The sequence below is a fragment of the Cebus imitator genome, unplaced genomic scaffold (genome assembly GCF_001604975.1).
Source record: "Cebus imitator isolate Cc_AM_T3 unplaced genomic scaffold, Cebus_imitator-1.0 Scaffold98, whole genome shotgun sequence".
NCBI classification, from domain to species: Eukaryota; Metazoa; Chordata; class Mammalia; order Primates; family Cebidae; genus Cebus; species Cebus imitator.
In genome coordinates this window covers 3,545,166-3,561,106 of record NW_016107413.1, presented here as the reverse complement: position 1 = coordinate 3,561,106, position 15,941 = coordinate 3,545,166, and the positions used below count along the sequence as shown (strand labels likewise).

The window sequence follows — 15,941 nt, the reverse complement described above, 5'->3', positions numbered from 1 at the left end:
TGTGGTTGCTATGTCTCTTTAATATAGAACAACCCCCTTCCCTCGTTTTGCTTTGTTTTTCATGAACAAACATTAATATTGATACCCTTTCAAAAGTCCCTATCAGTAATCTTCTAGAAGTTCCCACATTCTGGGCCTGTGTGATTGTTAAACATTTTTGGCAAGAATACAACATAGGTGGTGTCGGTATCTCTTGTTGCCTTAAGTTAGGAAGCACATGGCATCAGGATGTCCCCTATTGGTGAGTCTATGTTTGAGCGCTTGGGCAAGGGCATAACAGCCAAGCAAACCATCGTGAATGTAATCTGTAGAGGGTTACATTGTAGAGGATTATCTGCTATGGTCTAAATGTTTGTGTTCCCCCTAAATTCATACGCTGAAATCTAACCTCCAATGTGATAGTATTAAGAGGTGGGGACTTTTGCAGGTGATTAGATTATGAGAGTGGGGCCCTCATGAATGGGATTATGCCATTATGAAAGAGGCTCCAGGAAGCTTGCTGGCCCCTTCTACCATGTGAGAACAAATCAAGAAGGCACCATCTATGAGGAAGGGGTCATCACCAGACACTGGATCTGCTTGCACCTTGGTGTTGGACTTTCCAGCCTCCAGAACTGTGAGAAATAAAGTTTTGTTGTTTATAAACCACATATGGTATTTTTGCTAAAGCAGCTCAGATAGACTAAGAAAATTACCATATGGGTATTTTTTCTTTTCTTTTGAGACAGTCTTGCTTTGTTGCCCAGGCTGGAGTACAGTGGCACGATCTCTTTTCACTGCAACCTCTGCCTTCCAGGTTTAAGCAATTCTCCTGCCTCAGCCTCCCAAGTAGCTGGGAACACAGGTGTGTACCACCACATACAGCTAATTGTCGTATTTTTAGTAGAGACAGGGCTTCACCCTGTTGGTCAGGCTGGTCCCAAACTCCTGACCTCAAGTGATCCCACCCGCCTTGGCCTTCCAAAGTGCTGGGATTACAGGCGTGAGCCACTGTGCCTGGCCAATATTCTTTACCCAATGAAAATACATCCAGTGATTTATTTGCCTCAACCAATTATTATATTGGGGTTGCAAAATTGTGACTTTCTAATTCTGATGTAACTTTTACACTTAGCTGAGTAATGTTTCTCATTTTTTACTTTTTAATTTTATTTCTTTTTAAAATTATTTTCTTTTTTGATGTCACCACATTGATAGGAAAATCATTTTTTATTTTTTTGAGAGAGGGTCTCTGTTGCCCAGAATGGGGTACAGTGGTATGATCTCAGCTCATTGTAGCCTCAACCTCCTGGGCCACAGCCATCTTCCCACCTCAGGCTCATGAATAGCTGGGACTACAGGTGCATGCCACCACAGCTGGATAATTTTTAAATTTTTTTGTAAAGATGGGGTCTTGCTATGTTGCCCAGGGCTGGTCTTGAACTGCTGGGCTCAAGCAATCCTCCTGCCTAGGCCTCCCAAAGTGCTGGGATTATAGGTGTGAGCCACCGTGCCTGGTCAGCTGTGTAGTTTTTTTTTTTTTTTTTTAAGACGGGGTTTAACCATGTTGTCAGGCTGGTCTTGAACTCCCGACCTCAGGTGATCCACCCGCCTTGGCCTCCAAAGTGCTGGGATTACAGGCGTGAGCCACCACGCCCAGCTGTGTAGTTTTAAGAAATTAATTTAATTTCAGGCTGGGCGTGGTGCCTCACACCTGTAATCCCAGCACTTTGGGTGGCTGAAGTGGGTGGATTGCTTGAGATTAGGAGTTTTACCTTTTTTTATTGAGACGGAATTTTTCTTTTTTTGTACAGGCTGAAGTGCAATGGCACGATATCAGCTTGCTGCAATCTCCACCTCTTGGGTTCAAAAGATTCTTCTGTCTCAGCCTCCTGAGTAGCTGGGATTACAGGCACCTGCCACCACACCTGGCTAGTTTTTTTGTATTTTTAGTAGAGACAGGGTTTCATCATATTGTTCAGGCTGTTCTTGAAGTTGAGATTAAGAGTTATAGACCAGCGTAACCAACATGGTGAAACCCTGTCTCTACTAAAAAATACAAAAAATTAGCCAGGTGTGTGTCTGGTGCCTGTAATCCCAGCTGCTTGGGAGGCTGCACTCCAGCATAAGTGACAAAGTGAGACACTGTCTCAAAAAAAAAAAAAAAAAAGGAAATTAATTTGATTTCAATGGACCTTAATTTTTTCATCTGTAAAATAGGATAATAAAAGACAATTCATAGGGTGATGGTGCAAGTGGAGGTAATGTCTTCAATTGCCTAGTATGTAGCAATGATTCCACAAGTGATAGTTTAAAAATGTTTAGATTATTTGCAAACACCAGTTAGAGAGGAATATTTTTTTTCAAAGTCAGTTGTACATCTTTCAATACTGCACTTTTAATTTCTTTCCTATAAGGTAGAGAAAAGAAAAGTACAGTGTCATAATTTAAAAATTTTGATGCATTTATTAACCTGTCTGAATCCGGCCATTTTCTTGAATTCTCTTTGATTCAGAATAGTTCCTTTCTATACAATAAGGACAATCATGATTATACCCAAAGTATATCAAAAGAAAAAGAAGTGACATACATCATGCGATAAAAATGCTTTATAAAAGGAAACTTTTTGGTAACCAAGAGTGTGTCAATCTAGAATTGGAACCTATGTAATGATCTTGGACACATACGTTTGGCATTTCTAGGCCCACTTTCTTGTGTAACATAGTGGTAATGATAATGCCTGTTGCGGTAGTATGAGTTAAGATAAAATGGGATCATTAATTCATAGTCTATTATAAAACCTTAAATTATGACAGTAACATTTTACAATTACAAATATTGAGTTTTTTTAGCTAGAGAATGTAATAAGTGCAATAACATTGTCAATATGACTTCTATAGATACTCTTTTTTTGGCTCGTAAGTGCTTGATTAGAATAGATACGTGAATGCAGATGAACTGTAAAAAGTCCTGGGAGGGAAGAGTAGGATGTTTTTGACAGAAAAGCTGCATTTTTGAACTTAATTGCCCTTAACAGGACTTGTCTGGACTGCACAAAAGGCATAAAGTTTTAGTTCACTAAGGTATTAGTTTCTGTCCACTCTCACTTCCATCTCCAGAGTTCAATTACAGGGCTGGTCTCTGAAGTTTAGTTTTGATGGATGCAACATGATGCATTAAAATCTATGCCATTCATAAATGAGGACCCATAGTTAATGGCACATCTGTACCACAAATACAATTAATACCAAAAAGCATTATTACGTGAACTGCATCTTAGAAACTGTGGTAGATGTTTTCTTGTAAAAACATCTATAGTACAAATTATGTAACAACAAAAAACATGAGTGATATGCATTAAAATATTAAACATGGTTTAATGGGAGAGGGGAACTTATCAGTTTTTAATGCATGCTTTGACCCTGGTAGTTTATCTTCTTCAAAACTATCCTGAGCTAATTTATGTTGAACATCATTTGATGTTTTTACAACTTCTTTGTCCTTCTTACAGTCATTGGCAAGTAGATCAATTTACTTAGATCTCTTGACGTGGGATGAAAAAAACTTACAATTACCAATAAAATAAGCAAATATAGGTACTATTCTCGAACAAGCCTGGAGGTTTTTTGTCAGCAGGCAGTGATTTCTGTAAATGTGAAAAGGATCTGAATTAGGAAACAGTAGGCAATGGATAGCTGATGGAACAAGGAGGAGGGATGACGGAAGTCTTCATTAACCTGAATTGTGAATACACTGGTTTCCTCAACCTTCCATTTTACTCCCCTTTCTGATTTCAATTTGTTCTTTGTCTAAGAAAAACAAGAACCCTTAAGAATAGATACTGTCTAATAGTTGGAACGTAAGATTTGGTGACAAGAGTTTTGGAGTCAATGTACTAATTTTACTGATGACTCACTGAGAACTTCGTATAAGTTACTTAATCTTGTGTTACTTCAGTTCCTGATGTGTTCAAAAAGAATAAATTTGATCCTAAAAATAGTTAAATAGGTTGACTAGAGTTCTAAGAGGATATTTAATTATGTAAATTTCTACCACTTTAACATTATTCTTTGGCAGTATGTCTTAAACTATCTATGCTTTGGCTAACTTCTAAAACTTTACATTATAAACATATCTTTTTAAAAATTCATTTTCCAACTCTATTCTCCATGTCCTTGGTATCCTTGTTTCATGAATTTATTTTCTCTGATAATATTTTTAAAACTATTTCAGATCAATAAGTCTGCTTTTGCTGGTTCTTTGGATTCTAATAAAATCCTTTGTATTTTATCTTACTTGAATTAGAATTCTTTCTCTTATAATCTACTGCCAGCATATTAGCCTGAAATTTTTCTTATATGGAAAAGATTCATATTTTATTTTATAATAAAAGCATTATATATATAATATGACTAGAAATATCTTAAATTTCATATAATTTTTGTCAATGAATCTTTGTCTATCTTATTTGTGTATGAATTACCCTTCATTAATATATCTATAGTATATAAGATGAGAGAGGGAAAATTGCATCATTACATTTTATTTATCTGTTAGAGATGGGGTGTTGCTGTGTTGCCCAGGCTGATCTTGAACTCCTGAGGTCAAGAGATCCTCCCACCTTAGCCACCTGAGTAACTGGGACTATAGATATGGACCATTGCTCCTGGTTCACCATTAAATTTAGAATTAGAATTTTGCAGATATAAATGGCCCTAGAGGTCATCTTGTTCAAGTCCCTCATTTTATAGATAAAACGGGTAAATCATGTACTTGTCTAAGGCTACAAGGCACTTAGTTATAGAGAGTAGGGACTAGAACTCATGAGTCCTGGGTCCCCAGCCACTGTTGTTACTACTGAACTCCTAATACACTTGTATCCTTTAATTGGTGAATCTGGTTAACCCATGTTGGATTCAGCCTCTAGATAAGCTTATCTCCTTGTACTTGCACACTGCACCTTTAATTCAGGCCATCCAAAATTATAACCTTGTAAACCACAAGTTGAGATGGAGAACTGGCACAGATCCATTATCCTACTGAAAAAACATATGCTACACAGATGCTGGATAGTCATCTTTGTTTCCAAGGACAACACGTCACTTCTCAGAGATAGCAATCCATTCTACATTTATTTGACAAACATTAATTTACATTCTCTATGCAACAGGCACTGCGTATTTCCTATCTTAGGATCCCTGAACTTATACTCTCAAGATGAAAGCACATGTGAAACAAATAATAGTAAAAAGAGTTGAATCTTTAAGTATACATATCTTAAAAGCATGAAGTAAAAAATGCCCTTTTTTACATCACATTTTCTTGCAAAATTTGCCCTTTTAAAATATAATCAGAAAAGGGAGCAAGATGAGCATATAATGGAAAGTTGATGACTCATAATTGCAAAGCTTTATTTGGTCCATGCTTAACAGCTGTTTCTCCTACTAGGTATACTGCTGTAACTAGATAAAGTTGTTCCGGAGTTGGGAGAGCTGAAGTTTTAAAGTGGGATAGGGAAGAAGAAAATATTCATTATGTTTAAATTAGTATTTTTATTATTATAAAAGTAATGCATTCTTGGATAAAACATTCAATTTATACCTTAAAGGTATAAATTGCAAAAGGAAACGTTCTCTCTATTCTGGATATACAATCAACAGTTTTCTGTTCTTTTTTCCAGAAATATTCTATGCATATAGAAACATGTAGATGTGTGTACGTTTTCCACAAATGGTTTAATATTAAACATGCTTTTCCTCAACTTAGCCTGTACATATTTATACATCAGTACATACTGATTTCATTAAAAAAAAATGAGCCAGGCACTGTGGCTCAGGCCTGTAATCCCAGCACTTTGGGAGGCCGAGGCGGGCAGATCACCTGAGGTCAGGAGTTTGAGGCCAGCCTGGCCTCAGCTAAAAAATTAGCTGAGTGTGGTGGCACGTGCCTGTAGTCTCAGCTGCTTGGGAGTCTGAGACAAGAGAATCGCTTGAACCTAGGAGGTGGATGCAGTGCCACTGCACTCCAGCCTGGGGGACAGAGTGAGATCCCGTCTCAAAAAAAAAAAGAGTGTATACCTTTGCATGCTTTTACCATAATTTAAGAAGAAGCCGACTACTTTTTTAAAGTCAGAAATACTGTGAAGAGAACAGGCATGGCGGTGCACATCTGTAATCTCAGCACTTTGGGAGGCCGAGGCGGGCGGTTGCTTGAGCTTAGGAGTTGGAGACTAGCGTGGGCAACATGATGAAACCCTGTTTCTACAAAAAATACAAAAATTAGCTGGGCGTGGGGGCACACACCTATAGTCCCAGCTATTTAGGAGGCTGAGGTGGGAGGATGGCTTGAGCCAGGAGGTGAAGGTTGCAGAGGGCTGAGATTGTGCCACTGTACTCCAGCCTGGGCGACAGAGCCAGACCCTGTCTCAAAAAAAAAAAGAAAGAAAAAAAAATTGCGAAGGTAACACAAATACATATTTAACGTATTTGCAACAGTCATTGTCACAGTGAATAACAGTCACAGGTGTATAATAGTGAAAGTTTGTTAAATTAGTATTTCTTCATTTGTTGACTCCTACAGCCCATCAATGTTTTGACTGGTTGCATTTGTCTTTTCATTCATAACTGCTTAAAACTTTCTCCCTAACTAACCTGAGGAAGTGGTAAAAGTCAGCCTTTTTTCCGGTATGAGGCCACCCTTGGTGCTGTCTGTAATTATCTAGATATGGCAGCCAGGACCCAACAGCTTTGCGTTTCAACTCATATGGACTTTCCAGGCGAATTCCTTGCCCCCCTCTGCTCCCCACTTAGCTTGACTTCCTGTCTTTTATCATCCGCAATCTATCAAGATCCTACAATGTGCTGTGTAGGACAGAACAAATCACTGTTTTACTTCACAATTTAAGGAAGGCAGGGGGCTAGTTTTTAAGATAAAAATCTTTTAACAAAACGTAAACTCCCTCAAACTTCCTTCAAACCAAACACCATTGTCACACTCTCACAAGCTCTTATTACTTATACAGCCAGATGACTCAAGATTACTAACGTTTCTATTCATAAGGAGTTTGCTGGCCCCAAATCAACACAATCAAGCCCTCCCCCACCTTCCTTCTCGCTCCCCTGGGAGACTGACGTTTGGCGCTCACGCCGCACGAGGTTTTTTCAGAATGAAGACGAAGTGTGTTTGCTGCTGGAACTCTTTGTCCTGGGATTTTATAAACACCTTTCCCACCCCTTTTTAAAGTTCTGTTTTTGAGGTGGCGGAAAAGGAGGTCGGAATCTATTTAGCCTCTAAGTCTCTCAATTCAGAAATATATTCTAAGAATGAAAGAAAAAGACCAAGATCTGTGTTTGCTATTTACTGCAGAACTGGGTATTCCTATCAGAAATCACCTACATGTGTCACCAAGATCAGAGACGAGGATGAGGGAAACAGCGTGATCCCTGCCTTCTGGAGGGTTACAGTTGAAGCTTCCGCTGCCTCTGCACTTGACGTCAAAACAAACAAAAAACCCACTGCAAACAACAAATCCGGGCCCACCATTCCCCTTGGATCTTTCACTTGACAGCTCTCTCATCCAAAAAAAAGGCACCCTACATCGGAATTCGTCCCTAAGGCCTTACCGCACCCAGTCCAGGAGGCAGTCCAGGCAGCTGCCCTCCGCCCAACTCCGCGCTTTTTCACACGCGCTCCTGGGAAGGACAAAACCGCTCCAACGACTGGACTCGGTCCGTTTCCTTTCGGTAGCCTCCCCACAGCCCAAGACGCTGTCCCCAGACGCGGCCAGCTCCTACCCCGGCCCCTTCGCAGTCCTCCGGCGCGCGGGCGGGGCGGGGAGGAACGCGTGGGCGGCCGGGAGGGGGCGCCGCAGGGGCGCGAGCCAGACCCGGAGGGCCGCGGAGGACGCGGGAGGCGAGCGGAGAGCCGAGGTCTTGCTAGGATCCCGCGCTCCGGGGCCTTCGTCGAGGGAGGGGCGTGGCGGGGGCAGCGGGAGGACGGCAGGAGTGTCGGTGTGGCGATTCCGTGCCCCGGCTTTTTCTGCCCAGCTCCTGCAACTCTCGGCTAAGAACTTCTCCAGCCGGCCCACCAGTCCTGGCCCCACGCACTCGGCGCCCGGCGACTCCCGCACCTTGTCCCCGGCCCGCCCTCGCCTCCTCCTCCGGCCGCACCACTCCCCCTGCCGGCCGCTATTCTCTCCGTTACAAAGGAGGGAAAATGAGCCGGGCGGCGGCGGCGCGGCGCGGGGCCACCACGGCGGCGGCGAGCGCGGCCGCCCCCGGCACCACGTAAACCGCCCCCGCCCGCCCAGCCGCGGCCCAGGCCCGAGTGGAGCCTGCCGCCTGCAGCCGTCCGCCCGCCTGCAGCTCGCCTCCTCAGCCCTAAGCGTCGCCTCCCGGCCCGCCGAGGAGGTGGAGGAGGAGGAGGCGCTGCTTTGCCCGCGGCGCGCGCCCTCGCTGTTGTCTGAGCTCTGCTCTGGACCAGTTTGGGGAAGTTGCCCCGCGTCACCCAGATGTGCGACCTCATTGAGCCGCAGCCAGCCGAGAAGATCGGCAAGATGAAGAAGTTGCGGAGAACTTTGTCAGAGAGTTTCAGCCGCATTGGTGAGTAGCATGCTGCCCCCGGCGCCCTCAGCACCCGCTCCCCTCGGCCTGCGCCCTCGTCGCGCTCCTGACACCAGCCATGCAGCTGCCACCGGGTCTGGCGTGGGGTGCTTTGCGGGTGGGGGTCAGGGGCACAGTGCTGGGGATGCCGAGGAGGGCGAGGACGCAAAGAGAAGAGACCCCTCTCCCTTAGGATCTGGGGGTTCATTTGTAGACTGTCTCAAACCTACAATATGGGTTCCCCCCTCCTCCGCCACTAGTGCTCGCCCTTTCGCGCGCGTAGGGGACGGGCGAGACGACCCGTCGGCCCCCACCGCGCGAGGGGCTGCGCGGCTGCTTGGGTCACTTGTTATTTTTTTGCGCACAGGCTTAGATATTGGGTGTTTGGTAGTAATTTAGCTTTGGTAATTGGTGAAACGTTAGACTGTGCCCTGGTATTGTTTAACATATCCAACCTAAAGGGAAGTGGGACAGTTACCTTGGGACCTATTGTTCGGTACTTCGGGTCCTGGAAAGCGAGATTTGGGTATTCAGTCTTGAGGGCTCTGAATCTTCTGGCTACTGAAGAGAAATGCACTCTGTGAAGTTGTCTGGACATTTAGGAATGTCTCCCGAACTTGTTCCATTTACTAGAGCTCGGGTTATTGTCTTTAAACCAACCAACCAACTGAGCAACAATATTTAGGACAGTGAAGAATAAATCCATGTCACAGGTTGTAACAGGGTGACAACAGTGTCACGTGGAATGCATTTGTTAGATTTTGAGTATTGGTCATATAAAACCTCTTTTAACCTGAAGAGGTAGTTGCCTTCCCTGCTGTCATAACTTTCACTGATACACGTAACTATCCTGAGCAAGAGAATGCTATAGACACAAAAAATAATCCTTGCGAGTCCCTAGGAAGCCGCCTAGTCTTTGTTTCACTTGTTTAAAATGTCATCCATGTTAACGAAGGTGTTAATGGAAATTAAGCATAAAGGTGCTTAATTCCTTAAAATAAAACCCTGGAATGCACATGAGTGTTACAGATATTTTTCCATTCATTGCAAGATATGTAAACTTTCTTTAAGTATGAGAGTACAATGGATCGAAATTTAGCCGTGTGTGTGTGTGTGTGTGTGTGTGTGTGTGTGTGTGTTTTGCCTTTCGACTTAAAATTTTGTGTTGGTATGCAAAATCTTTCCCAAGATGACTGTAAAGTTGTGGCGTGAAACCAATCTTTAGTTTTATTTATTGCGTGTATTGTATGTTAACAATTTCGCTCTTCAGAGTTAGGGATACATATGGAGAGTCCCTGCATTCAAATGAAGTTTGAAGCCAAGAAGAATGTGAGAGGGAAATGCTGAGTCGTGTGCATTATTAACGAGGATGTTTCAGTCCTGACCCAAACCTTCACAGAGGCGGGTTCTGGAGTCCATTAAGCCCTGTTCTAAAACACATTAACTATATGTTTACCAATGCTAATGATTCTGTTGGAGCCCCTCCAGTTTTTTGTTAAATAATTCATTGCAATTGAGTCTCAGTAAGAAACCAAGAGCGTTAATATAAAAGTTCCTTATGTTTAAATAATTTCAAGGTTTTGATTGACAATCAGTAAAATTTGGATGAAGTACAGTGCTGGCAAATGAGGGTATTATAGTTAATTGGATTTTCTAGCTTACTGAGATTTAGTGATGTGAAACTCCTTTTGAATCTAACTCTTGTTAAAATGTCTTCTAAGATCTAGTGGATTTTATATCCTCCCTTTAGGACACAGAATACAGTGCAGTGAACACAACTGATTATTTTTGTATTGATGGAGGGTATTGATTCTGAATCGTAGATCTTATTGTGGAATATTGTAAAAGGAGATACTGCAGTGATTATAGTTGTATACCAAGCCAAGGACATTCATTAGAAATAGCATTACAGAAACAAAATCTGTATCTTCTTATTTTCTTAGTGTTTTATATTGTATTGGCAAAATTATAACCAGTGAGCTTGTTCTGATTATCTAAGGATTTTTAAGGTGCTAGAGGTTGTTGAGTTGAGGGTTTACTACAGGATTATATAGTGCATGAGTTAAGAATGTGGGCTGTGTGTCACACAGACTGGGTATTTACAGTGTTGCCATGCCCAGCTGAGGTCCCTCAATTTCTCTGAGCTTCAGTTTTTCATGTGCAACTCAGTTATGTTGCTGGCTTTTAGTGAAATAATGCACATCATGTCCTGTGTGGCACATTATATAAAGACTCAGTAAACCTTCAAGATATGTCATCGTTGTTGTTATTATTAGGGATTCCATCATACTGACACAACTGATCTTATAGATAGAAAGCAAGAGAAGAGGGAAGTGGCCCTTGACTTTGTAGTATAGCCAGCCTTACAACAGCATGTGGGTTGGAGTTAGGCAGGCCTGGGTTTGAACTCAGTTTTCCTTGTCTGCTCTGTGCCTTTGGCAGCCAGCGGAGTTTCCCTAAAGCCCAGAGTCCTCATCTGTAAATATTCATATAAGATGAATGAATATATGTGAAGATTAAATTGGATAAAATATGTAAAAAATCTAGTGCAGTATCTATCACAAGGTGAAGGTCAATGTGGTAGGTTGTTATTATTCCTTCCAACTTTTGTTTATACCCCATTATCCTCCTTTCTTCATGGGTACTTCATGAGGAGATCAAAGAGTGAATGGTTTATTCTTGTTGAATAATCCACACTGCAATGTATTCATTCTCTTTAACCAATCTAAGATGGCTTTTGAAATAGACATACTGACTTTATTTTGCTGCTTTGGTATGATCCAAAAGTGTAGCTTGTTGCATGGTAAAATGTGCCTTATTGTTTAGCCATAAGAAATTATTAATCATTCATCTATAGAAAATGAGAAAATGTTTGAAAGTATCTGATATTCAATCAATGTTTATTATTAATAATAATTCTAAACACATAAAAGTAGCAATGCTAACGTTTAATTTATTTACACATCTGTGGTCATGCTGACTTCGTCACTGCCCACCCCAAATACAACTGATCTGAGATTACTACATTATAAAACACATTGGCTTTCAAGCCATAGCGCTCTAATTTACAGCATCTGCCAGAGAATGACTATGATTTAGCTATGGTTCTTTTATAAGATGGGTGTAATTGAATTTTGAAGTCCCCATCAATTTCGGTAGTATTTACGGTTTTCTACTAAATAGTGTCAGTGTGGTCACTTACTTAGGAATTACTGCAGTTGTTTCACTTTTTTTTGTTTTTTAATTTAGGCTAATGAAGACAAATGGGAACTTAATTACTGAATAGTTTAAGTATATTAAAGTTCATTTCCTCTTTTCTTTCTTGTTTCTTTTTTATTTTTGAATGTTAGCCTAGAAGGAGAAAGGCTTTATGTAATATCCGGTGTATGATTAAGGGCAAACTGACATTTTTTCATATTCATTTGAATGTACTTCTTCATACTAATTTGGACTTTCTCCTAGAGAAAGGAAGTTTATACTGTGTGATATTTGAGATGAACCCCATGTATACCATTTCTTTAAAGGATACAGTTTGTGAGGGAACTAAATAAAAAGAAGAGGCTGTGATTACACTGAACTTTGGGGTTTGTTATCTTGTGCTGTAAGTGTGTAATTCTAGAATTCAGTTGTCATTTGATGACTTCATTATGTCAGAAAAGTGAAATGTAAGGTTAAATGTTCAGACACAAAATTTAACTATTGTACCACATTCTCCCCAATGCAATTTCAAAAGATTTTACTTTGAAAACTACAAAATGGAATTTATATCTATGATCTTTTAAGAGAGAACCAATGTATCATTTTCATACATAAAAACTTAAGTGTGTCTCCAAAGATACTCTCCTTTTGCCAATAAGCATTAAGGTAGGGCTCACTAATTCAACAAATAATTATTGAGTACCTTCTCTCCGCTATCAGTATTGTTCTGACAGTCAGATTCACCGATCAGTGTGGCTGGTCCCTGTCCTCAAGGATTTTAAGGGAAGACAGGCCAATGAGTAGGCATTTACAGTATAAAGTGAACAAATCTATCATGAAGGTTAGTGAAATTTGCTGTTGAAGGACACAAGAGGAGCACCACTTTCATCAAGGTGAAATCATGAGAGGCTTTCTAGGGGAAGCAATGTCTGAGCAGAGGACTGAATAGAATATCTGCTGATATATGCCCCTTGGCTATTCTAGAATAATGTAATATGCTTGTTGCTCCATGAAATCCTTAAAGATAACTGTGGATTTACATTTACATGAATGATTAATGGCAGTCAGGGAACATAATAATGAAATGTTGTATTCTTGTTTGGGTCAGAATATACTCATCAGTGACCTGATAAATGTCTAGCAAAGACATCTTAAGTTGGTCTTTGTTGTCACCGTTGACTGCTGTTCAGGACAAGGACTCAATATTTAGAAGAAACCCTGTAAGGTATCAGTCTCACAGTGCATGATTTCAGTGAGGTAATGGTGTTCTGTGATACCTTGAGCTTGAGAGTATCGTGCAGATGAGAGAATCTGGCTTCCTGTTCATCATTATGTCATAGCAAATACATTTGGAGTTTCTTCTGTTTTCTCCTCTTGATACCTCCAGACCCCACCTCTTTTTTTTTTTTTTTTTTTTTTTTTTTTTTTCTCTTTTTTTTTTTTTTTTTTTTTTTTTTTTTTTTTTTGATCCCACCTGTTTATCCAGAATGTTGGGAGAATGGTTAAGACTTAGAAGATAAGAAGGAAATGGTCCAGTCTGGATGTTCAAGACATTCTAGTTTTCTGCTGTCTTCATTTCTCAACTTGAGGTTCTTCATTTTATATTTGTAGTTCCCTAAGGGATAGTATTACTATTATTTTATTTTATTTTATTGACACAGAGGAACATGGTCTCACTCTGTCGCCCAGGTTGGAGTGCAGTGGTGCGAACTTGACTCACTGCAACTTCTGCCTCCCAGGCTTAAGTGATTCTCCCACCTTAGCCTCCCAAATAGCTGGGACCACAGATGCACCACCACCATGCCTGACTAATTTTTTTTTTTTTTTTTTTTGGTATCTTTTTGTAGAGATGAGGTTTCTCCATGTTGCCCAGGCTGGTCTTGAACTCCTGGGCTCAGGCAGTCCACCTGCCTCGGCCTCCCAAAGTGCTGGGATTACAGGCGTGAACCACTGTACCTGGTGGGGTAGTATCAACTCTAGTTCTTATTGGATGCTTTGCCTAAGAAAACACATGGCTCAATTTCCAGAACTTTCATAATCCAAAATAAAGACAGTATACTTTTTTTTTTTTTTAAAGATGGGGTTTCACCATATTGGTCAGGCTGGTCTTGAACTCCTGACCTCAGGTGATCTGCCCACCTCAGCCTCCCAAAGTGCTGGGATTACAGGCATGAGTCACCGCGCCCGGCAAAGACAGTATACTTAAAAGTTTGTTCTGTGAATTATATATTTGTTGCTGTAGCTTTGCATTTTGCATGGCAGTTATATACTGTGTGTGTTCCATTAATCTTTGTTAAATGAGCTAGGTATGAGGCTGTCTGATAATTTGCTTATGTTAGACTTTGTATTTGAAATCATTGGGCTATTAGTTTCTTACTCCAAAACATTTAGTTTTTCAGATGGAGCAACTTGTCTATATTTAGAATTATATTACTAATGTTTTGTAAAGGACTCATTAGTCAAGCATGTTAATTAAAGGACACGCCTTGGGTTGAGGAATTAGACAGTATAGAAATATTGTTGACTGGTATTTATACAGAGCCTTGTAGATTAGAAGTTAAATTCTAGTGAAAATGTAGTCATTAGGAATTAGCTAGAATCTTAATATTGTTCTATAAAAACAGATTTAAATTTAATGTAGGTAATTTTAGATTTAATGTAGGTTTAGTTAAATACATAATCAAAATGTACAAGTAATTGAATGTAAAATAAGCTATTTACAGCAAATAACTATCTTTTTATTTTCCATTCACTTTCAGAAGAAATGATTATCCAATAAAGAAAGATCAGTTGTTTAGGCAAAAGGGAAAAATAAGAAACTTTTAGAAACATTTTATTTTCTCAGCTTACCTGCATCCCCCTTTACTCACCACAGTCACATTCTTCTTGAAAACACAAATACATGAAACAGAAAAATAACCTTTTCATGATTGTTAAATATGTATTCTAAGCTTTTATATGGTAGCGTCAGTTTGGGCACATTACTTTTCTCAAAGCTTAATTGCCAGACTAATTTGCTTTTCATTGCTTTTGTCAGAACAAAGCTTTCTGAGTAACAGCTACCCAAGTTGCTTCTATCCAGACCAAAACTATCAGGTATAAGCCAGCAAACATCTATGCACAATTCTATAAATTTGAAACATTTCTCCAGCTAGTAGTTTCCGATAAATTAGCTATTTAATGCATTCTCCTTAATATGAAATATTCCAAGTAATTGTAAAATGTAAGGAACTAGGTGTTTGCCAACTGTAGGTGAAATTCTTCTCTTTCTATGTTGGGTGAAAAAATTCCAGTTCTGAAGCTATGAACAGTCATGCATGTATGATGTTGGTCCCGTAAGCTTATAATACTGTATTTTTACTATACATTTTTCTATGTTTATATACACAAATACTTGCCACTGTGTTACAGTTACCGATAGTATTCAGTGCAGTAACATGCTGTATACGTTTGTAGCCTAGGAGTAATAGGCTATACCATATAACCTAGGTGTGTGGTAGGTGATACCATCTAGGTTTGTATAAGTACACTCCGTGATGTTTGTACAACGTAATTGCCTAATGGTGCATTTCTCAGAATGTATCCCAGTTGTTAAGTGACACATGACTCTATTTAAGATAAATTTGAAGTATTTGCTGGTTCCTATAAAATATTCTGAATTTTTTTTTCTTTTGAAATATTTCATTATAAAATTTATGTTGAAATATTTGAATTATGTCTCTTACTCTGCAATGCTTATTTTAACACACTTAGTGTTTCATCAACATACTTACACTTCACTCAGTATGAAAATGTCATTCAGGGCTCTATGAGAAGTAGGTGTCATCCTAACAGTTGATAATGTATGCTCAAAACCCAGGAGTTTAAGGGGAAATTTCTTTAAGATTACTTTGTGATTCCTTTATACTTTCATTAAAACATGTTCCAACTAAAGAAGAGATACGGGAAAGTTATGCGTGCTTCCTTCTTATATCTAGGAGGACAGTTCTATTTGCATATTTATGAAAAATGTTCAAAAAGATCCATGCTCTGCAATTCTTTCTCTTTCATTTCTTTCATTTGCAGTTTTCATTTTTGTATCATAACATTGTTATTCAGGTTGGGGTACAATTTACTTTCTGAAATGAAAACACCATACTGCCTTGTTTTTTTTTTTTTTTTTTT

At 39.8% G+C, this 15,941-nt stretch overlaps 1 protein-coding gene and 1 long non-coding RNA gene across 5 annotated transcripts in view; one reads left to right on the top strand and one right to left on the bottom strand.

The window, feature by feature from the left end:
- The window catches only part of CDK14 (cyclin dependent kinase 14), a 613,351-nt gene that overhangs the window by 25,945 nt on the left and 571,465 nt on the right, over positions 1-15,941 (top strand). For 2 of the 4 annotated variants that reach the window (XM_017536526.2, XM_017536522.2), the window contains exon 1: positions 8,221-8,579. The exons of 1 other annotated variant lie outside the window; for it this stretch is intronic. In XM_017536526.2, the coding sequence (XP_017392015.1) occupies positions 8,489-8,579 (91 nt within the window). In that variant the 5' untranslated portion in view covers positions 8,221-8,488. Of the gene's footprint in view, positions 1-8,179; positions 8,580-15,941 lie in introns of those variants that run through there. One more of the 4 variants, XM_017536523.2, reaches the window with a different exon arrangement.
- LOC108309928 lies at positions 2,284-7,731 on the bottom strand. The gene is made up of 2 exons (XR_005201548.1): positions 7,602-7,731; positions 2,284-3,625 (listed from the first exon to the last, which is right to left on the bottom strand). It is a non-coding gene; the product is annotated as an uncharacterized LOC108309928 (long non-coding RNA).